A 26,499-nucleotide genomic window follows, 5' to 3' on the forward strand; every position below is an offset into this window, starting at 1 on the left:
GGCCCCGATGAAGAGGGTCTGTCTGCCCTGCAGAGACTCCGTGGGCCCTGCCGCACACACAGCCCCTACACTCCTCCAGGGTTTTTTTTCTACAAGAATTTTTAGTTACAAGGCCAACACTGTTTTTCCATTTATCTCTCTCTGTGGTCCAATGTGTCGACCAGACACTTAATTTAGCGATTTCAGGCAAAATAAAAAGAACAGTAAAATGTTTTTGTGGTTTGTGTCCGAAATAGGTCCCATGTGCAAATACACACGTCCCCCCACCTACCCACATGCACACCCACCCACCCACACCCACGTAGACACCCACCCACACCCACTAATGTTTCACATGCACCTAAAACTGTGTATACTTTTGAAACACACTTTGTGTATTTTGTGTATTTTGACGGCACAGACTCAAAGCCTGCATCTTTCATAAGTCAGGGCGAGCTCGTGTGTGGTAGGATGCACATCTCATGTTGTGTGGGGAAGTGTGTGTAATGCTGTATGTGTCTCAGGCTATTTTTAGCCAGCAAGCAGAGCAATGGTCCATGTGTGTGTGTGTTAGCACACAGGCCATGATGTGGTCTGAAGGCCTCCATGAAAGAATGAGTGAAGACAGCTTCTTCACCAAGTCAAGGTGAAGTAAATGACAAAACAGTATCTTCAATGGAAAATCCTCTGAATATGTTTTTTTCTGTTTCAGCCACACACGTAGTCCCCCCCCCCCCCATACATATATTTAGAGAGAGAGAGAGAGAGAGATTCAGTAATAGGTAGCTGGTGGTCCAGTTGAACTTTAGGGTCCTGAAGGTCATGGATGTGTGGCTGTGTGTATGAGCACCATGTCAGTCACGCCACACAGCTGGTCTCTGGCCTACACCACACACTCGCTACAAGTGCTGTTACTCATCTCGCTGCTCTGCTACCTCAAAGCCAAAAAGGCATTCACACCTGCTGCTCCACTCTCACACACACACACACACACACACACACACACACACACACACACACACACACACACACACACACTGCTGACTTCAATCCCTTTTTGATGAGACGGTGTGGTTTGATCTCTGTTTGCTGACACTACAAGTTCAAGCGATCACACCCTCCCTCCCTCTCTCCCTCCCTCTCTCTCTCTCTCTCTCTCTCACTCCTCCCTCTTTCGCGTCCCCATTTCTTTTTGTGTGTGGCTCCATCTATTCCAATTTCTCTAGCTTTTACTCTATTCATACTGCTAAGAAGATCTACAAACATATTTGTGTGAAATTCTTACCAAACCTCACATGGTGGAATTAGCGTTGTTAAGAACCACTTTTTTTTTTTTGCTCTTTAGTCAAACACGGATTCCTGGAAGGTTTCAAGGCCGAGGTGCATTTCTATTCCTCTGTCACCCCCATTCATCTTCAGCAGTCTTAATGCCATCATCTTCAAGGAGTGTTATTTTAGCTGTGAGCCATTTTATGCAAAATCCAGATCAGTCTTGTCAAATCTCCATTCATGAATTTGTAACAGCTGTCCTTTAAGTATGAGCTTCTTGATTAAAGTGTCGAGTCGCATGAATATTCAGCTTCGTATGGCTCGGTTACAGATGAAGGAAAAAGCTAAGCAAAGTACCTGCATTGTGCGAGTGTAAAAGAAGCGTAAATGACGGTTGTCAAGCAAAGCTGGCTGATAATGGGAACGGCTTGTGTTCGGCCCACATTGAGGAATATTAGCTTTGGATGCACTCCAGACCGTTCCTGGTGCTGCTGCCAGATCAGGACGCTCGCAGGCCCGTTGTGTCCACTCGGACCTTCCTCTCCTTCTCTTGTTGAGGATTACACAAGACCATAAACGTCTGCAGGAACACATTTCATATTCCTGCCCCGCTGAAGTACTGCACGGAAGGGCAGGCAGATACGTACGTTTCCTGCGGTGGTTAAACGCAGCTTGTAGCATTTAACCAGTGACGTTGGAAGAAACTGTCCTGTTATGTATATATATGTATATATATATATGTATATATGTATATATATAATGATAGTCTGTGTGTGTGTGTGTGTGTGTGTGTGTGTGTGTGTGTGTGTGTGTGTGTGTGTGTGTGTGTGTTTATTTGTTAATGAACCTCAGATATGTATGTGGCATGTCCAGGACCCTTGTGTGTTTGAACAGAAAGAAATGACACACCGTGGTCCTCTCCCTCTCTTTTCTTCCACGTGTTGAATATCTCTTCACAATGGTGTGTGTCATTCAGGATGAGAGTCAGAAGTTCACTCTCTCCCTAGTCCCTTGCATGACCCCAGAGGGAGAAAGAAGGGGTGAGAGAGGGAAGTGGAGAAGGAGGGAGCGGGTTGGAGGGAGGGAGGGAGGGTTAGAGCTGCCCGGGGCATCAGATTCAGCCTCTATTGAAGGTGTGGAGCATGAGCTCAACACTTTCATTCATCTGCTAATGAAATAGTGTGAGTTAAGAGGGCAGCCACAAACATTCAACACTTGTATGAAGAGACGTCAGGTCTTCTGCCTCTAGAAATACTGCCGCAATTCACACACAAGTTACAGTCACATAGACGCCTTTATTTTTAACGGCCGTATGTTTCGAAATGGAAAGCGTTAGCAAACAGTGCTGCGCTATGATGATTAATACAGACCATTAAGCTGCATGACGCTCTGCTTGAACTCGTTGCTCATGTGAGCTCATGAACCCGTGCCCTTCCCAGCCGGGCTCACCGCTGCCGTGTTGTCTCCTGCGCTCCACAGCGGGCGCTCAAGGTTGTTTCTCCTCAGAGGGCTCGGGGCCTATAGCAGCGTCCGTCAACGGCAGTACCAACGTCTCCATACTGGAGGGCTTGTTTACTGACTGGTGTTGGGGGCCCCCTCCTCTCTTTTTCTGTCTCTCTCGCTCTCATTTGAATTTAAATAGTCTGGACTTGGACTGGTGCAACAAGTGTAAGACACACAAAATGTCTGTCCCTGACTAGAGCAAGCTGTACGGGACAAAAATACTGTAGCTTTCCCCCTTTCCTGGCACACGGTGTTCACATACAACTCACTGCTTTTCACTTGAGGGTTGTTTTTTTTTTTACCATTTGTAAAATATATTGTTAGTATCTAATCTGTTTATATTTCAACATATTAATTTAACCTCCAAGTACTAATTACTAAGGAGTGAAAAGCACTTTACTCATTGACGACATTTGTGATGACACTGATGTTTTCCCACATGCCTTTCATTGACAGTTACAGCACTTCAGACTAATGTCATGGCCCTAGTGGTAATGGTCGTGGCTTTTGTGTGTGCGTGGTGTTCTGGGGGTGAGCTGCTGGAGGCCGCTGTCTGGTCCAGGCCCCACCATCACGCTCACGCCCTCTTTAACGGCCTGTGGTTGTCAGAGTTGAATGGATGCCAGTCAAACAAATGGAGAGGCTCCTCACCACCTCTCCGTCTCCTCGTGCAAACAGAGACCGCAGGGGTGCACCAGTGCAAACATAGCACAGACAAAAGAGCTGTGCAGGGAGAAGAGCCTGGCCCTCCCACACAGGTCCCCCACACAGGTCCCCCACACAGGTCCCCCACACAGGTCTCCCACACAGGTCTCCCGCCTCTGTCCCCCACACAGGTCCCCCACACAGGTCCCCCACACAGGTCTCCCACACAGGTCCCCCACACAGGCCTCCCACACATGTCTCCCCCACATGTCTCCCTCCCCTGTCCCCCACACAGGTCCCCTAAACAGGTCTCCCCCGCATGTCTCCCGCCCCTGTCTCCCACACAGGTCCTCCACACAGATCTCCCACACAGGTCTTCCATACAGGTCTTCCACACAGGTCTTCCACACAGGTCCCCCACACAGGTCTCCCACCTGACCATCATGGCAGTAGTATCCATTACTACTTCAGCACAAATAAGGACCAACAGACAATGCAAAGTCAGTAAAGATAGCACGGTGTAAAGTCAGTACAAATAGAATGGTGTAAAGTTAGTATAAATGGTATGGTGTAAAATCAGTAAAGATAGCATGGTGTAAAGTCAGTATAGATAGAATGGTGTAAAGTTAGTATAAATGGTATGGTGTAAAATCAGTAAAGATAGCACGGTGTAAAGCAGGGCTGGAGTGGACCCCTTTTTTAGCCAAATCTGACCCAATCCTCCCAATCGGCCCAAACTAGAGATTGACATGAGCTGGCCCATCGGGAATCCTCCCGAATCTCCCGATTAGCCACTTCGGCTCTGGTGTAAATGGTGTAAAGTTAGTATAAATGGTATGGTGTAAAATCAGTAAAGATAGCATGGTGTAAAGTCAGTATAGATAGAATGGTGTAAAGTTAGTATAAATGGTATGGTGTAAAATCAGTAAAGATAGCACGGTGTAAACAGGGCTGGAGTGGGCCCCTTTTTTAGCCAAATCTGACCCAAATGTTTTTTTTCCTCCCAATCGGCCCAAACTAGAGATTGACATGAGCTGGCCCATCGGGAATCCTCCCGAATCTCCCGATTAGCCACTTCGGCTCTGGTGTAAAGTCAGTATAGATAGAATGGTGTAAAGTTAGTATAAATGGTATGGTGTAAAATCAATAAAGATAGCATGGTGTAAAGTCAGTACAGGTCAAATGGTGTAAAGTTAGTATAAATGGTATGGTGTAAAATCTATATAGATAGCATGCTGTAAAGTCAGTACAGATAGAATGGTGTAAAGTTAGTATAAATGGTATGGTGTAAAATCAGTAAAGATAGCATGGTGTAAAGTCAGTACAGATAGAATGGTGTAAAGCAAGTGTAGTAAAGACGTGTGAGTCACATGCTTGTCTCCACTGTCAATGCTTCATGGTTTTCATGGTGGAGTGTGACACCTAACGCTCTGAGAGCTAGTGAAGGACAGGTGTGGCGGGACAGGTGTCCATGTCCGGGGAGAGACACCCCCCCCAACCGTGTGACATCACGGTGCCACCTCCACCTGCGCTGTGCTGGAGCACCATCTGCTCCGCAGCCCCTCCGCCTTCTCCCCGTGCCTACAGGGTTAAAAGGTGGAGTGCGCTGGCTGGACTTGGACATACAGTAGCTGTGTGACCCAGGTTCAGTGCTCCTGAGCCGGGCTGAGCTAAGTGCTTTATCCTTTAGTAGAGACCTCATTGTTGGCTTGGGGGAGAGGGGGAGAGCAGGGTTAACTCTTTGTGATCATGGGCCCCCTGCATGAATGCCTGGATGAATGGGGTAGGAGGGGTGTAACACTAGCTTTTGCCCCCTTCTCCGTCCTGCCTGCAGCTTGGCACTGCCGCATGTCTGTTAGCCGCGTCGGGGAAGCCACAGATAGATACCATCAATTACCACCTCCAGTCCTGCTCCCCATATGGCCAGTGGCCATATAGAGAGATCTCTGTTCATGCTCCCAGCACTCGTATGTTTTGCAGACCTCCATTAAACATGCCGGTGGTTGCCTTGTAGTGCTGGGTGCAGAAGGGTAAGGTTACGGGGCGGGGCTTTTCAAGGCCAGGATTGAGTTGCATGCCTGCAGATGGGGGGGTGGGGGGGGGTGGTGGTTAATGGGCCCGGAGACATCTGCATTTTCGCCGCGGCATGTGAGTGGCGGAACATGTGGCCGCGTGGTTGTGAGCCGCCGCACGCGTTCGTAGCGTGGGCTCGTAAGACCGAGGGCGTGGTGACGAGGGCCAAACGGCAGCGCACACACACACACACACACACACACACACACACCTGTTAGTCCCAGCTCACCGCCTCACTCGGGTCGAAACACCACGCCGGCCGGGCTCTCTACAGTTTCCGCTCACACTTACTGATCTGTGTGCACAGTGGGATGGGGAGTTATTGTGGGCTGTTTATTGTGGGTCTGGCCTGCCATGCGGATGGCACGACTTTGTCAGCAAGAGCAAGACGCTGAACCACAGCGGCACTGAGCCCCACCTGCAGAGGCACCTCGTGTGTTCAGTGTGAGACCACGGAGGCCTGCAGTCAGAAGAACCAACTAAGAAAGAGCCATCAAAAGAGTTCAATGTTTCAGTGACTGTTTTAACACAGTAAGTGGTGTCACATGACTGAGTTGAATACAAACGTTGTTGGGTTATAACAGTGCCTTAGTTAGCTCCCAGAATTAGTCCTGTGAATGAGCATGTATGCCACATTTCTCAGTAGTTGTGAATGAAAAAAAAATATATATATATATATATATATATATATATATATATATATATATATATATATATATATATATATATATATATATATATATTAGGGGTGGGATGCGATAAAAAAAAATCGAATTAATTAGAAACTTTGTAATTAATTAATCGAAATTAATCACATTTTAATCGCATTTCAGTATTTAACATGAGAAATATTAATTTAAGTTTGAATGATGAATGAATCAATGAACATAATCATAAACTTCAACATCTTGTTTATTTTTCCACCAGTCTACTACACAGACCAATATATGAGTGCAGAAAACAGAGCAAACAGTTTTCAGAACACTGGAAATTCTGACCAAAAATGTTGTTTAATTTTGGAAGTTTTGCTCAGGATATTGGAAGAATAAGAAGAATTTAAGTAAATCAGAAGATTTTTTTTAATACCATTTTAGATGGTATACTTTTTCTTTAATTTCCCAGGACTCCTCACTTAAAAAAAACCCGGGACATGTGAAATACGGACATGTCCCGGGAAACATGGACGTTTGGTCACCCTATCGTACTAGGAATACATTTAGCAGCTAAGTTATCATTACTGACCTGCGCGTTAGCCCCAACATGTTTTGCGTTGAGGTGGTAACGAAGGGTGGAAGTGCTCCTGTGATAAGCGAACTCCTTCCTACATAAAGTGCAAATAACACTATTTGTGTTTGTACTTCCATCTGGAAGTTTCTTATATTTAAATTTAAAATCCACCAGCGTAGCCTCTTCAGTAATCTCCATCATGATCGTATTGTGCGTCCATATAATCTGTATGTCTGGAACTCGTGCACTGAGAAACATTCCACGGTGCAAAAGTGTCTCATGCGTTAAATGCATTAAAATGCGTTAATTTTTTTAGTTCGTTAATTTTCCTGTAATTAATTAATCGAAATTAACGCGTTAAAGTCCCACCACTAATAATATGTATATATACACACACTATGTATGTGTGTGTGTGTGTGTGTGTGTGTGTGTGTGGATGTATATACAAAGCTTGTTGCTTTTACTCAAATGCCATCCTTCACCTACACAGTCATAACAATCTCACTGATATAACTGACACTTTTTTGTTTTCTCAGATCACGTCCTACAAGGTTTTCAGTAGAATTTGCATCCTCCCTGCCCCAGAGCTACCTGGCCCATCTCTAAGTGAGGGTGCAAGTTGGCTCCCTTCTGCCCCTCCTCTCATTTTAACTGCACGTGTACCAACATTCAACAAATCGTAAAAGCACTTCATAGCCTCCAGCTCATGACCAGCGGAGCACAGCACTGCTGTTGCCTGGGGCACGGTGGCGCTTTAAAATAATCCCACACACCTGTCGGCATTTGTTCCATGCTGACGTCTGCAGAAAGGCCAGAGCTTGGCTTTGCGTTCACCCTGACCTGCCCGTCGACCTGGGCGAACGCGGCGGGCAGAACAAAGCCGTCGCTAAATTAACTGGACCCTTCATGCCAAGTCAGTGCTGAAAAGAATCTCAACCCAAACCCATCGGTTTTGGCATGCTCCCTTTGTTTAGAGTTGTAAGATATGCTGATCTGAAAGCTCTCTGTTACTTACAAACAGAACAGTTAAGCCAGAGACTTGCTTGGCTATCATCAAGGGGGAAAAAACAAGAACCTGCCATTGTAATCTGATTATGCTCCGTAATCTTTTTGAAGCTTTGAGTCCATCTCTGTGACCTTTAGTGTGGTGAGTATGTTACCTGCATATCACAAAAGGCCAGATTTCATCTCCTCCTCATTTGCTTTGCCATCCAAATTTGAGCCATGTGTGCTCTAGCCCCCACTGTTAGCGGTGTGTGTAAGGCCAGCCGTGAGGTTCAACCTTCACTGTTAGAGGTGTGTCTAAGGCCATCTCTGAGGTTCAACCTTCACTGTTAGAGATGTGTGTAAGGCCAGCTGTGAGGTTTCACCTTCACTGTTAGCGGTGTGTGTAAGGCCATCTCTGAGGTTCAACCTTCACTGTTAGAGATGTGTGTAAGGCCAGCTGTGAGGTTTCATCTTCACTGTTAGCGGTGTGTGTAAGGCCAGCCGTGAGGTTCAACCTTCACTGTTAGAGATGTGTGTAAGGCCAGCCGTGAGGTTCAACCTTCACTGTTAGAGATGTGTGTAAGGCCAGCTGTGAGGTTTCACCTTCACTGTAAGAGGTGTGTGTAAGGCCATCTCTGAGGTTTCACCTTCACTGTAAGAGGTGTGTGTAAGGCCATCTCTGAGGTTCAACCTTCATTGGTAGAGGTGTGTGTAAGGCCAGCCATGATGTTCAACCTTCACTGTTAGAGAAGTGTGTAAGGCCATCTCTGAGGTTTGAAAGAGGAGAACCATCACACAGACCTGAAATTCTGAGAATCACCGAAGATCTAAAGGAATGAGATGGCTTGCAGGATCATTATGCTGTTACATTAAGTATTTGGTAACAGTTTTAATTATTTCTGCTCTTTTAGAATTCTCTGTTTGCTAAGGAGGATATGCACACACAGTCTGCCAAGATCACCCCTGCTTGTGGTTTTACATCTGCAGCTGACAAAGTCTGTAAGCTATAAGTTATTCTTCCTCTTTGAGGCTTGTATGGTCCATATAGTTTGACATAACACAAACCTTAAGCTCTCTGCTCTCCAAACACAACATGGAAGTGCTAGTGTGTTAGAGCTTTCACTGCTCTCACAGAGGCACTCCGGATCCTGGGGTTTACCACCGGCTTCCACCTTATTACAGCCCTCATCTTGTATGTGCATCTACAAGTACTGGAAGTGAGGTTTTCCTTTGTGCAGTGACACAAACATGTAGGCATGCGTGCGCGCGTGCACACACACACACACACACACCTTCAACCAAACGTTATTCAGCGTCTCATTGAGGCACACAGAGACACAAACCACTACTTTGTGCGGCGTGACTATGAAGTAAATTCTGCTGAAAGATCTGGAGTTATTTAGGAGGGTCAGGTAGTGATGCTCGATTTGTGCTGTAGGGTTGGATGGTAGGGTTAGATTAAACACCTCACTGGAGGACGTGGTTTTGACACAGCTGTCCTCAAACTCCTGTGGCTCTCCTCAGACTCGGAAAGCTGTTTTTCTAACCCTTCATCATATTTCTCCCTGGTGTATGTGCCCAGGCAGTCGCCCTACTGATCCTGTCGGATAAGAGCTTCAGTAGTCTCCTACTGACATTACTGACCGCTGATCACATTACAGTCACTTTGTTTACTTGTACCTCACAGACAATAGCTCATCTGGCCAGGGGAACACAGGGGAAATAACCTAAATAAACTGCATTCACCTGTGGATTAAAGGACCATTAGTGGGTAAGTAGCCACATTGGATGCCTATTGTGTTTTTACGGTGGTGTCTTATTTACAACTTATTTACAAGAGTTCCTTCATAATAATTTCAAAATTTCAATGTCTGCCTGGGTCAGCCATGTTATGTCACTCCAATCTCTTCTGAGAAAATTACAGCAGTCATTTGAGTCCCATCCAGATTTACTTGTTACTTACCAAACAGATGTCACCTCTTGTTTAACTTACTGATTTATATCATGACTTGGATGACATGTTGTAAATAGAGCATGGAGATATGACCATGTGATGCAAATGTCCATGTTTGCAGAAAATACAACCCATGAGAAACTGTCTTCTCTATTGTGCTGCCTTCCACATGCATGTTTTATTACTCGGGTGAGGTGCAAAAGTGTATTGCAGATGACCCCTGACAAAGTAAAGACAAACAAAAATCTGCCTATGGATTTTCTTTAGATTTGAGCATTAAAAAAATCACATTATTGATTGAACTCAATTAACTCAACTGTTCTCATCGCTGGTAAAATATTGGTGTTACACAGAGATATGTCTAACATTTTAAGAATTAGTTAGAATTGATGGAGGCCTTATCTGTTATCTGTCACATAACCATTGTATCTATGATTTCAATAGTCTTCTTCCTGTGACCTACCCTGCGGGCTCTATTGGCTCTAAGTAAACAATGACCCATGATGGAATACTCACCATTGTGTTTAATATCCTGTTGGCATTTTACTGGGCTTCAGTTTCTCAGACGATACACAGACTGGAGGCACTTCCTGAGTTGAGCACAGTGTTCCCAACAGCAAAACGCGATGGTGATGCTCCCCTCACCAGCTAATCCAGGCGCTATGTTTAGTTTGAACGCTGCCTTCGTCCTTGTGATACTCAACTCAGGAGGACATTACGGGTGAAAAGGGAGTTCGAATGCAGTAAGGAAATAGTTAGTGCCACTTTAAACGTGAAGCCTGTCCTTAAACCGTTTACTTAACCTGGCTGATAAGTATACTTAAACTGTTTACTTAACCTGGCTGATAAGTATACTTAAACTGTTGTCAGTGGCAAAGGTCTGAAATGAAGTTCTGTAATCTACCATGTCCTCACGATGGAGTCCATTCCCTTATTTACCTAATGTTTCCTGACGATGTTTTCTTGGACCTCACATTTGTATTTTGGGAGGTAAGAACCAAGTAACTCCATAATTAATCGTTCATCTTAAAGCTCAAGATACTGGCTCACATTTGGGCCTGACTTGTTTTGGAGAGACCCCTTCAACTGATTTGTCTTTGGACGCAGAAATTACAACAGCGAGTTTCATATCCTGTTGGCAGCACTCGTCGCCTCTGTCCTCATCTGAACTTGTTCTCTTCTGCTCCTTAAATAGCAACCACACACTGTTTCTATTAGGGCTCTCTTCCTTGGCGACAGAGGTCGAGCAGGAACCTTAACAGACCAAAATTCTGCTCCTTTAGTGCACCCTTGGGACAAATACATAGCTTTGTGTTAATATTCCATAAGGAAGCTCTTCCAAAAGTTAATTTTACCTACCATAGCATACCTATCTGATTAATTTCAGGTCATTATTGTACAGAATACATAGGTGAAAAGCAGCACCAGGCAGCTTCCAGACATGATGCAGGAGAAATGGACCCGAGTGGAGAGAGAGAACGCACGAGGTCTCTGACATGGCTGCTGTGGCCAAGCACGTGTGTGTGCTGAAACTTTCACTCTATTTGGGAACTATTGTACAGTATAGTCGCATTTACAGTGTTGCCTTACATTTAGAGCGTGCCAGCTCGGCCCCGTTGGACTGAACCTTCCCTGGACACGCCGTTGTAACCCAGGTGCTGGCAGTGAGTTTGCTCAATGACCTCGGCACTGTATCGTACTCTAGATATAGATTTTTTTTAAATAATGAACGTTTGTGACACTTTTGATCAGTAAATGAAAACATTATATCTCATTGGGTAGTAGGCGTGAGTGTGTGTGTGTGTGTGTGTGTAACACTGTCCTGTTAAGCACATTTGCTTGGCTGCAGTAAGAGTCTTGGCTCTGTTTGCGTGTGTGTGTGTGTGTGTGTGTGTGTGTGTGTGTGTGTGTGTGTGTGTGTGTGTGTGTGTGTGTGTGTGGATGCAGTGCTGAGTGTGTGTGTGTGTGTGTGTGTGTGTGTGTGTGTGTGTGTGTGTGGATGCAGTGCTGAGTGTGTGTGTGTGTGTGTGTGTGTGTGGATGCAGTGCTGAGTGCTGTGTGTGTGTGTGTGTGTGTGTGTGTGTGTGTGTGTGTGTGTGTGTGTGTGTGTGTGTGTGTGTGTGTGTGTGGATGCTGAGTGCTGTGTCAGTGGGACCTGTCAGGCATGGGGCCAAAAGGAAGAATGGAAATGCTGCACACTGGCGTCGGGCTTGATTAAGCCTGCACATGTGTCTCTGAGAGACGGAGAGAGAGAGAGAGAGAGAGAGAGAGAGGGTCAGGGAAGAAGAGAGAGAGAGGGGGGGGAGTCAGGGAAGGAGAGAGAGAGGCAGTGACGGAGAGAGGGGCAGGGACGGAGAGAGAGGGGGGGCAGGGACGGAGAGAGAGAGAAACACCCTGCTTCTTCCTCCACTACTACTGCTCATATTACAGCCACTCATTCTCTCTTTCATTCACACTTTAGAATTCAGCCTTGTATTCTTGCCACATTTTAACCAACATTTCTTTCTTTCGTTCTTTCGTTCTTTCTTTCTTTCTTTCTTTCTTTCTTTCTTTCTTTCTTTCTTTCTCCCTATCTTCCTCCCACTCTGTCTCCCAGCAGAGGAATAAAACTGTCGAGAGAGAGATATAATGTCCCAACAAACTCTCCAAGAAAGCAATTGCTCTGCTCATGACAGTTCTGTTATATAGACCAAACCGTGCTGAATACATAGCATGACTTATTACCCTAGTCCTCATTAGTTCCACTGTGTTTACATTTACAGTACTTGTGTGTTTTAGTGATTAGTAAAACTGAATTAAATATTGGAGTCAGAGGGGCTACTGGCTCCTTTTCTCACGTGTGCACACTTACGCTAGTTCCAGTTGGGTTTGAGATACCTGAAATCAGAACTGAACAGCTGCAAAACCTAAATAACAATATGAAAGAACCCTCACCTCAGCTGGCCTGGTGATGCTTCGCTTGGGCATGTTTTCAAGTGTGCGCATGTGCATGCACTCACACACACACACACACACACACACGCACGCGCGCACACACACACACACACACACACACACACACACACACACACACACACACACACACACACACACACACACAAACACAAACACACACACACACACACGCTCCGAGCTGGCCCACTTTCTTCAAGCACCTCCAAACACCTTTCTCCTCGCTGGCCTGCATAAACGCTTTAGCATTTCCCCCAACGTCCTTCTCATCCATCCATCAGAGCTCCTCACCCCATCGCACAACTAAATGATTGTGTTACACCGTCACGCTCTGCTCCGTCAAAGGCCCTCTGTTTCCCGCCACCACAGTGTGCTCCCAGCCTCCGCACACAGGGCTCCATCTTTCAGCCCTCCACATCCATCCAATTATGGCTTCTCACCCTCCACTCTGGGCTTAATGGGAGGCCACTCTCATAACTACATAACCACTCTCTCTCACCGCCCCAATGCGTCTGCTCCCTTTGTCCTGTCCCTCCTGTCTCACATGAGAGGGTTTGGCGCTGTCAGGTTCTCGTTCTCTCTCTCTCTCTCTCTCTCGCCATCTCCGTCATGCTTTCTCCCTCTGTCTCTTTTCTTTCTCTTTTCTCGCCCTCTCTCTCTTTCTCGTTTATTCTAATTGTCCTTGTTGTCATCTTGTGAACGTCATTTGATTATGTTTTTTTCTCTTCACAAATTACGGAATAACTCATTGACAAAATTATGTCTGAATGGCTATTCTAGCAAGTATATATTGGATATAAGGTGGATAGAGCAGCTCTCTAGTATTTTGTTTTTGTATTTTGTATTTTCCAGTTTTAGCCAGTGCGTTTCAGTCATGGTCGTTTAGCTAGTCGGTTGCACATTAAGTCCATGTGTATAAGAGGTTAGTTTATATTGTTATTTTATTAGTATTTTTGAAGTGCTTCTTGAACGAGTCATCTTGTGACTAGTCATTTTGTCTTACAACATAACGAGTTGTAAGAGTGTTATCTTCAAACTGAGAGTGATGGCTAATATTGATTCAACCTTAAATTACAGGCGATTAGTGTGATTAGCCTCCCGTGAGACTGTTGGCCTTTGTTTACTGGCTACAGAAATCCTCAGCTTGCAGTTATGCACAGTCAAGGTTCACAGGCTAAGACCATAATGCACTGGAACGCCGGCGTCTCCTTACTGAGGTCATCATGGAATCCCCAAAAGGTCATTTTCCCAAATCCACCCTGTTGTCCATGGCAAACATTCAGATCATCTTTCTCCTGTTTTGTTTTCATGTGCCTCCTTTGCTTTGGAAGGCTCGGTCAGTCCTGGCATCCAGTGTCCAAGCCTAATGCAAACAGACATGCTGGCCGGAGTTCAGACAGCGTTTCATGGGTGGAGTGTGAATGCTTAAAAACGGTGACCATGGTGTCTCAAGGTTATCCTGCAACATCAGCTGCCTCATTTAATGTTGAGTCTCGGTTTACTTAAGCAGCAGACACAAGCAGGACAAGTAAGTACTGGGACCAGATTAGCTAATTGTGTTTGAGGTTCGAGAGCAAATAAAGCCAATATGTCCATGAGGGTATCTTATGTGTAAGATCCAATAGTGTTCAAGGATGGAGGGGAATGGCGAAGGTCATTGCCTGTGTGTCTGAATTTATGCGCATTTGTGTGTGTGTGTGTGTGTGTGTGTGTGTGTGTGTGTGTGTGTAAGAGAGAGAGAAAGAGAGAAACTGGCTTATTTTCTTGCCTGTTTCAATATATTCATTCCATCCTTGACTTCCAAATGGCAAAAATATGAACCGTGTTCTCCAACTTTGGCACTTTGGCTGAGGCCCCGGTGGGTATTGCTTACCTGTAACTGTATCCTCAGAACCACAGGGCTCGCCCAGCTGTGCAGCCCCGTCCCTGCAGCTCCTGCTCCAGCATAAACCCAATTACACTTCATCCTCATGCCAGTATTGTTTCAGCAGTCAGTGCCTATCAGTTCCAGAAAGTGATCCCTTCGTGTTTGCTTACTGCGCTGTGGAAAGGGGACTAATGAAAGGACAGCCAAACCCCTCTGTCAACAAATGCATGGAATACATGAGGTGTGCACGTATGCACGGGCCCACATACAACCGTGCCAGTACACTTTCACACTCGTGCACATGCACGGCACCTTGTTTTGAATGAGTGTGAGTGCTGTTGATTGCTTATGCAAAGATCCTTGTGACAAAGATGGATGACTTGCACGGTTTTGTGTGTGTGTGTGTGTGTGTGTGTGTGTGTGTGTGTGTGTGTGTGTGTGTGTGTGTGTGTGTGTGTGTGTGTGTGTGTGTATATGTGTGTGTGTGTGTGTGTATATGTGTGTGTATGTGTGTGTGTGTGTGCGTGTGTGTGTGTGTGTGTGTGTGTGTGTGTATGTGTGTGTGTGTGTGTGTGTGTGTGTGTGGTGTGTGTGTGTGTGTGTGTGTGTGTGTGTGTGTGTGTATATGTGTGTGTGTGTGTGTGTATATGTGTGTGTATGTGTGTGTGTGTGTGCGTGTGTGTGTGTGTGTGTGTGTGTGTGTGTGTGTGTGTGTGTGTGTGTGTGTGTGTGTGTGTGTGTATATGTGTGTGTGTGTGTGTGTATATGTGTGTGTATGTGTGTGTGTGTGTGCGTGTGTGTGTGTGTGTGTGTGTGTGTGTGTGTGTGTGTGTGTGTGTGTGTGTGTGTGTGTGTGTGTGTATATGTGTGTGTGTGTGTGTGTATATGTGTGTGTATGTGTGTGTGTGTGTGCGTGTGTGTGTGTGTGTGTGTGTGTGTGTGTGTGTGTGTGTGTGTGTATATGTGTGTGTGTGTGTGTGTATATGTGTGTGTATGTGTGTGTGTGTGTGCGTGTGTGTGTGTGTGTGTGTGTGTGTGTGTGTGTGTGTGTGTGGTGTGTAGCAGCAGGGCCTCTCACACCTTCAGGGCCAGAGGGAGAGGATAAGCTCTCACTGTCATCGCTTCTATCCTTTTTCCTCCTTGTTCTTTCTTCTCTGTCGCCGCACTGCCAGACTATTCTGCCTTTCCCGTTTTCCTCTCCCAGTTGTGTGTCAACACACTGAAAATTCATCAGTCTTTCTGTAACAAGCACCACCCACACACACATACTACAATCCCTGAGTTTGCTTTCGCTCTTAGGAATATCATATATTTTATCTCTTTGAGCAGAAGACCGGGCTGCATGGAGAACAGAGCGGTGGTCAGACGTGAGGGTCCTAACTGGGGGCGATTGTTATTCCATTCAGCAAAGGGAGTGGATCGCATGGGCAGACTAGAATAACTTCTTTGAGAGATGGCTGGGTTTTGTAAGACCATATCCTGAAGGGGAAAGGTCTTAACTTGGACTCTGAAGGTCAAAGTCTGCTCTCCACACCGCGGTAGGCGTTAAACCAGGCTGAACGGCTTCCGTCTGGGGCCATGTGGATATCGTGGCTTCAACCTTTCATGCAGTCTGTGCCCATTTGCTGGTGTTACCATGGAACATGATGACAGCGGACATTTTAATCCTAACATCAGCCCCCAGGCTGGGGTAGTTCAAGGCACAATAGCACATTGCTTTGGAAATGGTTAAAAACAATTAATTGATCCAGTAGTTACTTGTAGAACCCATGTCACGTAGCAATTAACAGATTAGCTCTTTACATATTTAATCCTGCAAAACAGTTCAGTCTTATTAAGAACAAAGTCCATATTGACATGATAGCGTCACGCAGTTGCTGCAGATTTATCAGCTACACATCCATGATGTGAATCTCCCGTTCCACCACATCCCAAAGGCGCTCTATTGGACTGAGATCTGGTGACTGTGGAGGCCATTCGAGTGCAGTGAACTCATAGTCGTGTTCAAGAAACCAGTCTGAGATGATTCACGCTTTATGACATGGCACATTATCCTACTAGAAGTAGCCATCAGAAGATGGGTACACTGTGGTCGTAAAGGAATGGACATGGTCAGCAACAATACTCAGGTAGACTGTAACGTTGACACGATTGGTACTAATGGACCCGAAGTGCACCAGGAAAATATCCCCCACACCATTGCACCACCACCAGACTGAACTGTTAATACAAGGCAAGATGGATCCATGCCTTCATGTTGTTGAGGCCAAGTTCTGACCCTGCCATCCGAATGTCGCAGCAGAAATTGAGACTCATCAGACCAGGAAACGTTTTCCCAATCTTCTATTGTCCAATTTTGGTGAGCCTGTGTGAATTGTAGCCTCAGTTTCCTGTTCTTAGCTGACAGGAGTGGCACCCGGTGTGGTCTTCTGCTGCTGTAGCCCATCCACCTCAAGGTTCGACGTGTTGTGCGTTCAGAGATGCTCTTCTGCATAGATCGTCTTGGCCATGTCTACATGCCTAAATGCATTGAGTTGCTGCCATGCGACTGGCTGATTCAACAACATTTCCGTTAATGAGCAGTTGGACAGGTGTACCTTATAAAGTGTCCGGTGAGTGTGTGTGTGTGTGCGTGCATATGTATGTGTGTGCGTGTGTATATTTGTGTGTGTCTGTGTGTGTGTGTGTGTTTGTGTGTGTATTGACTGATCTGCTCATGTTCTTATTAATCTTTTATTTATTTCACTTTGTTTTGCTTTTCCTCATTTGTATCTCAGTGGGTGTGACCACCATTGTTTATCTCTAAACACACTGATTCTTGTTTTTGTTATTTATCACAACGTAATGAATTTACACCTTATTCCGTGACGTCCACCTCAAGGCCCTTAGATCCCAGCGCTCTTGTGGGCCTCGTGCCTCTTTGAAGTGCTTTGAAGTTGATTACATGATTGTTTTTGCCTTAAAGGAGCTCAGACTATTTCCTTTTCCTGTTAAATAGACAAAGCTAAAAGATCAATGTGCTCATCAGCCAACCTTTGAAATCAGGGCAGCAATTTCCTAATGATACACCAGCCACTCCAGAACTGAGGAGGATTATGGGTGCAGGTAGTATGCACCTCAGCAGTAGGACCAAAACTATTATTTATTAGTTACAAACATTTATTTATGGTAATATTTAGATCAAGGCTCTTTTGCTTTTGTTTATTATTTTTCGTCATGACCCTGTCTGTCTCAGACAGTAAGCTACAGTAGACAGAAGGGTTCTAGTTTCACCCATCTGGTTAATTTGCCTCTATTGTATTGTATAGTCAGAAACTGTTAGCAAACCTCTGAAGGAAAAGTACACACTAGCTTAATATTGATAATTGGTATGAAATCTGAAATATTGGTGCTCTGTAGCAAACATTTGGCAGGATTCCCAAACATTCTTATTAGCTTCTATGCTAAAATCTTCTACAATTTCTAGAATCATATGTCTTTGACTTGTTAAGCAAGAAGGAGAAACAGTTGTGGTTAAAGTGAGTGGGTGGGTGGGTGGGGGGGGGGGGGCATTGACCTATTTTCTTCATTATTCATGTACTTGAATTATGCAACACAGCAGTTACTGTTGGAAGAACAAGGCTGATGCATTCAAATGTTTCTCCTCATTGTGGGCACACGTTGATATTCATAGAGAAGAGCCCAAGGACGTCTGAGCCAAACTACAGCCAGTATTTTATCCCCACTGTTCAACACACACAGTGTTGTACCATGGAGCAGTGGGGGGCTTTGATGAATCCTCTTCATTCATGGATGCTTAATTAAATTCATGGCGTGGACAGGAATGTGTTTAATAATGTAGAGTGATGCAGCTACAGGAAAATGATGAAACCTCTGTAGCTGAGTTTCAGTGTACTTAAGAGGGGGCTGCAAACATGTCACCCGCCATAATGCAAACAGAATAGCGGTGCTGGAGCAGGTTAACAAAAGGACAGCAATCATCTCCGTAGCTGATTTATGGGGTTCTTTACAGACGGAGTCGTTCTTGAGTAAGAGCTCCGTGCTGCTGGGGACTGGCGCCTGGAGAGCCTAGCGCAGAAGAACTCACCCTGCCAGTAATATGGCACGGCGGCTCGGGGAGTCGGCAGGGGCCGTGGGCGTTCTGGGTTTCGCGTGTGGTGCAGCCGTCATCGAGCTCTTTGGGGCGGAGCTGTGGAGGGCAAGTTGGAGTTAGAGTCGGGTGATCGGGTCACATGAATCAGTTGTGCGTTGGTGCGGCTCCGTTTGGGACAGCACCGTCTTCTGTGTAGAAACTGTGATAGCAACGACCTAGTCACAGCAATACCGTCAGACCTCCAGACTAGCACAGCAGAGGCCCAGAGATGCTCCCAGAAACGTGTCCTCAGCGAAATATCTACCTCCAGGAAAAAAAGAAACAGAAGACTAAAGTCTGAAACTCAACCAGTGGAAAGAAAGTAACCCTAAAGTGACCCAAACAGCCCCACCCTGCAAGTTCCATTATATTGTTTTCAGATTTGACAAAATTAGAAAACTTTAGAAAAGTTTATAGCTAAGTGTTGATTTTACGTTGTTTCATACTCCGGTCTGGTTATGTCAGTTTTAGTTGTTAATTATTTTAGTGTTTTTTAGTATTTTAATTATTTTCACATCACATGCAATGTTACTGTAATTATGTGATGTTCAACTAATAAGTTTGACAGCCATAGTTCAAGATTTTGAGTGAAACACAAGATGTTAGGTAGAGACCAAGCTTCTTTTAGGTTGGTTAGTTGGTAAAAGTTTCCCTCAGGCTGGAAGAACGCAGAATTCTCCACAACTGAGCTCAAAGCTCTAAACATTCTAGAATATGTTTGGGTTGATTCTAGAACCTCTCCAAACTGGCCAAGGAGTCCATGAAAATGCTAGTTGGGTGTGCAATGACAAATTAAAAAGAGACCATCCTTGCTGGGAGCTTTTGGATCAGTGTGTGTTTTTGTGTGTCTGTGTTCGTCTGTGGGTGTCATTGTTTGTGTCTGTGTATGTATGTGTTTTCTCAAGGTCATCCAGCCGACTTAGTGAAGTGCAGTGAAATACACCATCCACACCCAGGTGGCCCCAAGCCGCACACTCAGATTCAGTACGAGACAACAACCTTTTCGCTCAGATCATAGAGAGACGCACACAATGTGAGTGTTGTGTGCGGGTGTTAAGCAGGGCTGAGTTAAGAGGAATCCACGGTTAATGCCAAGCTGTAAGGGTCACAAAACACCAAACACACACACATACACACACACACACACACACACACACACACACACACACACACACACACACACACACACACACACATAAAGGAGACATGATTTATCTTTCATTTTCACAGCAAATCAGTTTGAACCGTTCTGCAGGATATTTGCACAAACAGAAGTAAACATATTGTAAATGTAAAATTTGACAAGGAGCTCCATTGATTCAGATTCCTGTTTCATCCGGATCTGGAGGATGCAAGCTGGGGATTTAACTGTGTGGGTGTGGTTTTTTGGGTTTTTTTGTTCCTCTGTTTTGAAGCATGTGTTTTCTTTCCCAATTATGCCCTATTCTCTTCCTCCGTCACATGTACAGAAGAAAACAACTCTGCTCCGGATGTTTTTCATGCTGTTTGCATTCACCTTACGCACTGAACCTCACTGAAAAAGAGAGAGAGAGAGAGAGAGAGAGGGGGAGAGAGAGAGAGAGATAGACAGACAGATAGAGAGAGAGACAGAGGGGGAGAGAGAGAGAGGGACTGAGAGGGAGAGAGAGAGGGACAGAGAGAGAGACAAAGAGGGAGAGAGGGACAGAGACAGAGAGAGAGAGAGAAAGAGAGAGAGACTGAGAGGGAGAGAAAGGGACAGAGAGGGAGAGAGAGAGATGGACAGAGGGAGAGAGAGAGAGGGGAGAGGGAGAGAGAGGGACTGAGAGAGAGAGAGGGACAGAGAGGGAGAGAGAGGGAGGGGCAGACAGGGAGACTTTATGGCGGGTTGCAGGAGGGTGAGGGGAGACAGTGTGCATTATGTTTCCTTTGATGTGCGCGCTTTACTGTGCGTGTCGGTCCGCTGGAGGCTTTTGTTGCTCGGACCCCTCCTCTAATTAAGACCTCCTCGCTGGCTGGTGACGCCACAAAGAAACAGGGCAGAGGCCGGGGAGAGGCCAGCAGTCATAACAAGCAGGCCTCCCAGCAGAGCCTCACAAAGGCCCGTGGCAGAGGGAACTGATTTATGTTGTGTAGAGCACATCTCACTAACCACACGCAGGGGCTTATCTAGAAAGGGCTGGCTGGAGAGGCACTAACACATGGTGGCCTTTTGTGGTTAGGTGAAGGAAGGTTGTTGAAGCGTCATTTTGTGTGTGTGTGTGTGTGTGTGTGTGTGTGTGTGTGTGTGTGTGTGTGTGTGTGTGTGTGTGTGTGAGAGAGAGACGGGCCTGCATTCCTCAGACACAGATGTTTGTGACGTACGGTTTTGTTTGTGCAGGAGGATATGACACTCTCCTTTGAACCTGCTCCATTTTCCCTCCATGTCAATGCCCACTTATTTGCACCCTCACTGCCCTCCCTTCTTCTCCACTCCTCTCTCTCCTCTCTCTCACTTCTCCCCTCCTCTCTCTTCTCCTCTCTTTCCTCTCCCCTCCTCTCTCTCTTCTCCTCTTTTCTCCTCTCCTCTCTCTCATCTCCTCTCTCTCCTCTACTCCTCTTTCTCTTCTCCTCTTTCTCTCCTCTCCCCTCCTCTCTCTTCCCCTCTCTCTCTCTCCTCTACTCCTCTCTCTTCTCCTCTCTCTCTTCTCTCCCCTCCTCTCTTCCCCTCTCTCTCTCCTCTACTCCTCTCTCTTCTCCTCTCTCTCTTCTCCTCTCTCTCCTCTACTCCTCTCTCTCTTCTCCTCTCTCTCCTCTCCCCTCTTCTCTCTTCTCCTCTCTCTCTTCTCTCCTCTCCCCTCTTCTCCTCTCTCTCTCTCCTCTACTCCTCTCTTCTCCTCTCTCTCCACTCCTCTCCTCTCTCCTCTCTATTGGTGAACTGTGCTCTTCATCAGTCTTTTTACTTCATGTCGTGCAGAACCGAGCTGAGGATAAACCCAGCACTTTGAAGTCAGAGATAAACCTAAAGGTCAGATGTTTAGAGCCAGACACGAGGAGAGTCTTCCTCTTATCTCTTGGCTCAGCCAGTGCTGATAAGAATAATATCTACTGTAGTCAGGCCCACACAAAAAAATGGCTCTTTATAACGTTAAATGTAGGAAATTAAAGTGATTAAGCATTGGGAATACATCTGAGATTTTAAAGTATGACGATGATTTACAACTAACCAACAAAGATTTTTGGCAAACACATGCAAGCTCATTCCTAAGCATGCACATCGCACGCACACACACACACACACACACACACAAACTCACACAACCAACCTTTTCCCTAGTACATGAACCCTGTTAATTTGTGCATTATTGAGTTGATCACAGGCTGAAACTCTGTGTGTGATGAGCTTGTATTTGATTCCACACTTTGGTAGGATTGCTGTGTCCATTCAGGTTAAACCAGCAGTGTTTTCTCCCGTGCAGGCTTTCACCGGCACAAAGATCAGCAGTCAAGGTCATAAGGCGGATGCAGTACTTTGTAGCCAGACGGAAATTTCAGGTACAGTTAAGTGGGTTTCTTGATTCTTAAAAAATAATTGCTTCTTCAATTCTTCAGCAATTGTCTTTAAACATTCTACATCCCAACCAAACTCAGCACAGTCCACAACGCCCTGTGGTCCCTCCACAATCTGCTACGCCCATGCCGTTTGGTGACTTTTCTACTCCTGTCAAGGCAACAAAGCATGGAAGTGAAAGCCCCTGTGTGCAGGGGGGGTGGGCAGAAAGGCTGGGGCAGGTGACGGGACCTTTTCATGCCTCTGTCTGCGTCCTCCGCAGCAAACCAGGAAGCCCTACGACGTGCGGGACGTGATTGAGCAGTACTCCCAGGGCCACCTCAACATGACCGTGCGCATCAAGGAGCTGCAGAGACGGTGAGACACCCCGGGACGTCTGCGCGGCCGGCCCTCTGGCCCCCCCTCGTACGAGGAAGGGGCGGCTGGGCCACGGCCCCCCCTCAAACAATCAGTGCACGTCATTGTTTCCCGCTGTTTCTCCCCCAGGCTGGATCACACGTTGGGGAAGCCAGGAATGTTTCTGCCAGGTAAACATGATCCAGCCTCAGTACTGTGGGTGAAAGAGTGAGTGAGTGAGAGAGAGAGAGAGAGAGAGAGAGAGAGAGAGAGAGAGAGAGAGAGAGAGAGAGAGAGAGAGAGAGAGAGAGATACTGAGAGAGAGAGATACTGAGAGAGATTTGTTTTTCTTTATAGAATGTACTTGTAGATATGTAGGGCCAGCTGTTGCCTCATCATACATGGCTGGAGCAGTCTCAGATCAGCAGCCTGAGCGCGCGCGCGCACACACACACACACACATACACACACACACACACACACACACACACACACACACACACACACACACACACTGCCATCTCCTATGACCTGTGTGTTTTAAATAGCTTTTTAAAAACTGAATTATATCCTTCAGTAATCTGTGTGTGTGTGTCTGTGTTTGTGTGTGTGTATGTTCTCAGAAAAAGGCGTAGATAAGGAATATCACAGTGTTGGAGCCAGGCTGATCAGACTGGAGGATAAGGTGAGGTCGGCAGGCTCAGGTAGAGCCACTGCAGATGCTCTGATAGCTGTAGCTCCTGCTCTCTGATAGGATCTGCCATGTTCACGGCCTCTGTGCCTCTGTTTTGACTGGGCGGGTCAGACACATGCTGCAGTCGCGTCCATACACACATGTACACGCAGACATGTGAGAGTACACACACACACACACACACACACTCGACAGCCATGTCCTGTCAGAGCATTCTGAAATGATAACAGAACCTTCATGTTGCCATCGTTAAATCACCACAAGCATGAGCGGGCATGTTGTCTTTTTGTTTTGTTTTTTGTACTGGAGTGTTTTTTGCTAGAGTAAAACAGATTGTGTTCAAGGTTGTGTGACTGGTTTAGAAGTAGAGCTTCTGAAGACTTGCTTTTTACTAAAAAACCAAAATGTTTTTAGTTTATTTATTTAATTGTCTTTTACCAGAGAGTTTTATACCAGTAGCTTGCGTTTATTCACGGTGTTCAGTGCTATCACAGCAGAAATGTGAAAAAGCGCTGAATATGTGTGTGACAGGACTGAGCGGGGATGTTGACCCCAGGATACCAGCAGTATGGTTTTTCTTCTGCTGTGTGAAGAAATAAAGATAGATGGACTTCACTGAAGAGGCAACTCAGTATGGTATAAGGAAGCAAATATGTCCTCTCTAGAAGTGTACCATCTGGGTAGAGCTCTTGGTTTTCCATAGAGGGATGGTGAGAGACAGAGAAAGAGAAAGACAGAGAGAGAGAGAGAGAGTGTGTGTGTGTGTGTGTGGGGGGGGATAAAGGAAAAAGGCTGCTGTGGTCAGCTATGTTTAGAAGGAGCCGCTAGGTGTGTCACGGCTTTGTGTTGAGTGCGGGTGGTTCTTCAGGACACGACAGGCCCATGTCGCACGCACCCAGACACACGCTGTGAACCTCATGACCCAGACTTCACCTGGTGTACTGTGCGCGCGTGTGCGCGTGTGTGCGTGTATTCCCTCTGAATAATGCTGTAATGCTAATCTGTCAGTTGTGTGTCAACAGGCATGCAGTATTGCCCATTAAAACAAAACCCAATCCGTCCAGCGTAGCTCCGTCTGATGGGCGCGTGGGCACGTGAGGGGCCTCCTGAGCGTGACCTTGTCATGACGGCAGCTGTGATTAGGGGTGTGAGGCGTGTAGAGGTGTTGGTGTCACACTCCCACACTTCATGATGTTATTACATGGATGACAGAAGGTAGACGTGACCTTGGAGCACATAGTAATGATTTAAAGACACGGGGGGGGACGACACACACAGCAACTAGCTGTCTGCTAAGTCCAGGAGACGCAATTCTGTAAAAAATTCAACATTCCACATTTTCATTACTACTGCTGGTTAAAGCCCAGCTGTGTATGGACTGTGTCTGAGCTGGTTAAAGCCCAGCTGTGTATGGACTGTGCCTGAGCTGGTTAAAGCCCAGCTGTGTATAAACCCTTCTCTCTATAAACTGGTTGAGTCCCTCAGGAGCTCTGTGGCATGAACGTTTACTAACAAAAGTCATAAAGAAAGTAAAACAGGAACAAATCCCTTTAAACACGAGAGCGCGAGTAGCACTGCAGTGACTGGTAGTTAATATCCTCACCAACAGATGTCCAGTTCAGACAGGTTAGCAGGTGTGTGAACTTACTAACACAAATTCAAATACATGTGGAATCGGTGCGTTTTGTTGTTTTGGCGATTTTGGAGCAGTACGTAGTAGAGACCCTAGTCTAGACCCTAGAGATCATGGGTAGAGATATCTGGGCATGCCTGGGGGAACTCACGACAGATTCACTTAGCATCTGTCAGCAACGTATATGACCGCAGCAACACCAGTCAGGTCGTAAACATTAGCGTAGGCACTAAGGGCTTCATTCCCACGTTGAGTAGTTTAAACGTCTCTGGTAAACATCAAAAATCTTTGACTGCCTGTATTTGAAACAGAATTTCCCCCAGACACTTTGTAAGATATGATGAATGGTATAGTGTAACAGTTCAATAATCTGTCCCTCCCCTGTTCTGTCTTTCTCTCTTACTCTCTCCTTCCTTCCCTCCTTCTGTCTCTCTTTTTTCCATTTGTGTGAGACCATTCATCTTTTTGCAGTTGGGAACATTCTGAGGCATGTGTCTGAATGGTGGTGTGGTGACTAATACTCTGTTAATATGTGGAAGGCAGACAGTGATTTATGCTGCTTGGACACAGACACATGCGCCAACAAATGTTGCTTTCTGTCTGGACAGAGACACATACCGAAATGAAGGTGTCTTTCTCCTCTCCTTCGCAACAAGAAAGCCAGGACCTTGACTTCCCGAGCCCTCATGAAGACAGATTAGCCCGTGTGACGTGCTCAGCGCTAGGACCAGAGCCCCTGACCAGACGGCTGTTGGACTGGGTTCACATGTGATCACTGGAGCTCATATTTTTAACAGGCTTATTATAGGAGCAAAGGGCCAGACTTTTGTTTATTCCTGTATGCGTTTTAACCAAATTGGTTTGTTTGCACACACACACACACACACACACACACACACACACACACACACACACACACACATACACATCACTCAGGCCCACAAACACTCATCTTTTGCCTCAGGCTTATTACAGGAAGAGTCCAGCTGACGCCAACATCTCTGAACTTGCTTTATTGGGTGTAGCAGCATAGATGATGTGGAGAAACAGACACAGATTTTATATGTGCTTGGTCTAACAGTGAACTTGAAAAGATATCTCATTTTATTTATTTAACATGTCTTGATTATTTCCATCTCAAACTATGTCCCGTGTTATTAGAAGACATTGTAGTATATTGCATTTAAAATGCATACAAATGGCTGGCTTTATTGGTGTTTGTTTTGTCACAGTCTGGGTCAGCAACCCAGCAGCACACACCCCTTGTAGTTGTTGTGGCTGGGCTGTAGCACTGTGGTCAGGCCCACTTGTGTCCCAGGCCTGGGATGGTGTCCTCCTCTGCAGATCCAGTTCTCCCCAGTTCCAGTTAATTTATATTATATACAGATATAATTATGCAATCTCAGTCAATACATTATTCATACTACGCTGCATTAAAGGATAAGATGACTGCTTTTCAACCCAAACCTGAATGAAAGCTGACTTTCTTTTATTTATTACAGCACATCACACAAGGTCACCTGTAGCATTAATACTCAGAAGTGGTGTTTCACTGGAGCCTTCCACCATCGTCTAAGCCTTCATAGTATTCAGATCTAACATCACGCTTCAGTTTTTGGAGCTGTTTGCCATTGCTGCAGTACATTCCAACGATTTAAAAACATCCATAACTAAAGTCAATAAAAGCTGAAAGATAACATGCCCCGCCCCGCAGGTTTT

The 26,499-nt window shown here is 45.8% G+C and overlaps 1 protein-coding gene across 2 annotated transcripts in view; it reads left to right on the forward strand.

Annotated features, from left to right (window-relative positions):
- Positions 1–26,499, forward strand: part of kcnq1.2 (potassium voltage-gated channel, KQT-like subfamily, member 1.2) — a 105,746-nt gene that overhangs the window by 48,722 nt on the left and 30,525 nt on the right. The window contains exons 13-16 of one of the 2 annotated variants that reach the window (XR_013131036.1): positions 22,026–22,101; positions 22,388–22,474; positions 22,604–22,644; positions 23,077–23,136. Coding sequence is in view for 1 of the 2 variants with exons in the window: in XM_077007045.1 (XP_076863160.1) it covers positions 22,026–22,101; positions 22,380–22,474; positions 22,604–22,644; positions 23,077–23,138 (274 nt within the window). In the remaining variant the exon portion in view is untranslated. Of the gene's footprint in view, positions 1–22,025; positions 22,102–22,379; positions 22,475–22,603; positions 22,645–23,076; positions 23,139–26,499 lie in introns of those variants that run through there. The other variant, XM_077007045.1, reaches the window with a different exon arrangement.

The sequence above is a fragment of the Brachyhypopomus gauderio genome, chromosome 5 (genome assembly GCF_052324685.1).
Source record: "Brachyhypopomus gauderio isolate BG-103 chromosome 5, BGAUD_0.2, whole genome shotgun sequence".
NCBI lineage: Eukaryota > Metazoa > Chordata > Actinopteri > Gymnotiformes > Hypopomidae > Brachyhypopomus > Brachyhypopomus gauderio.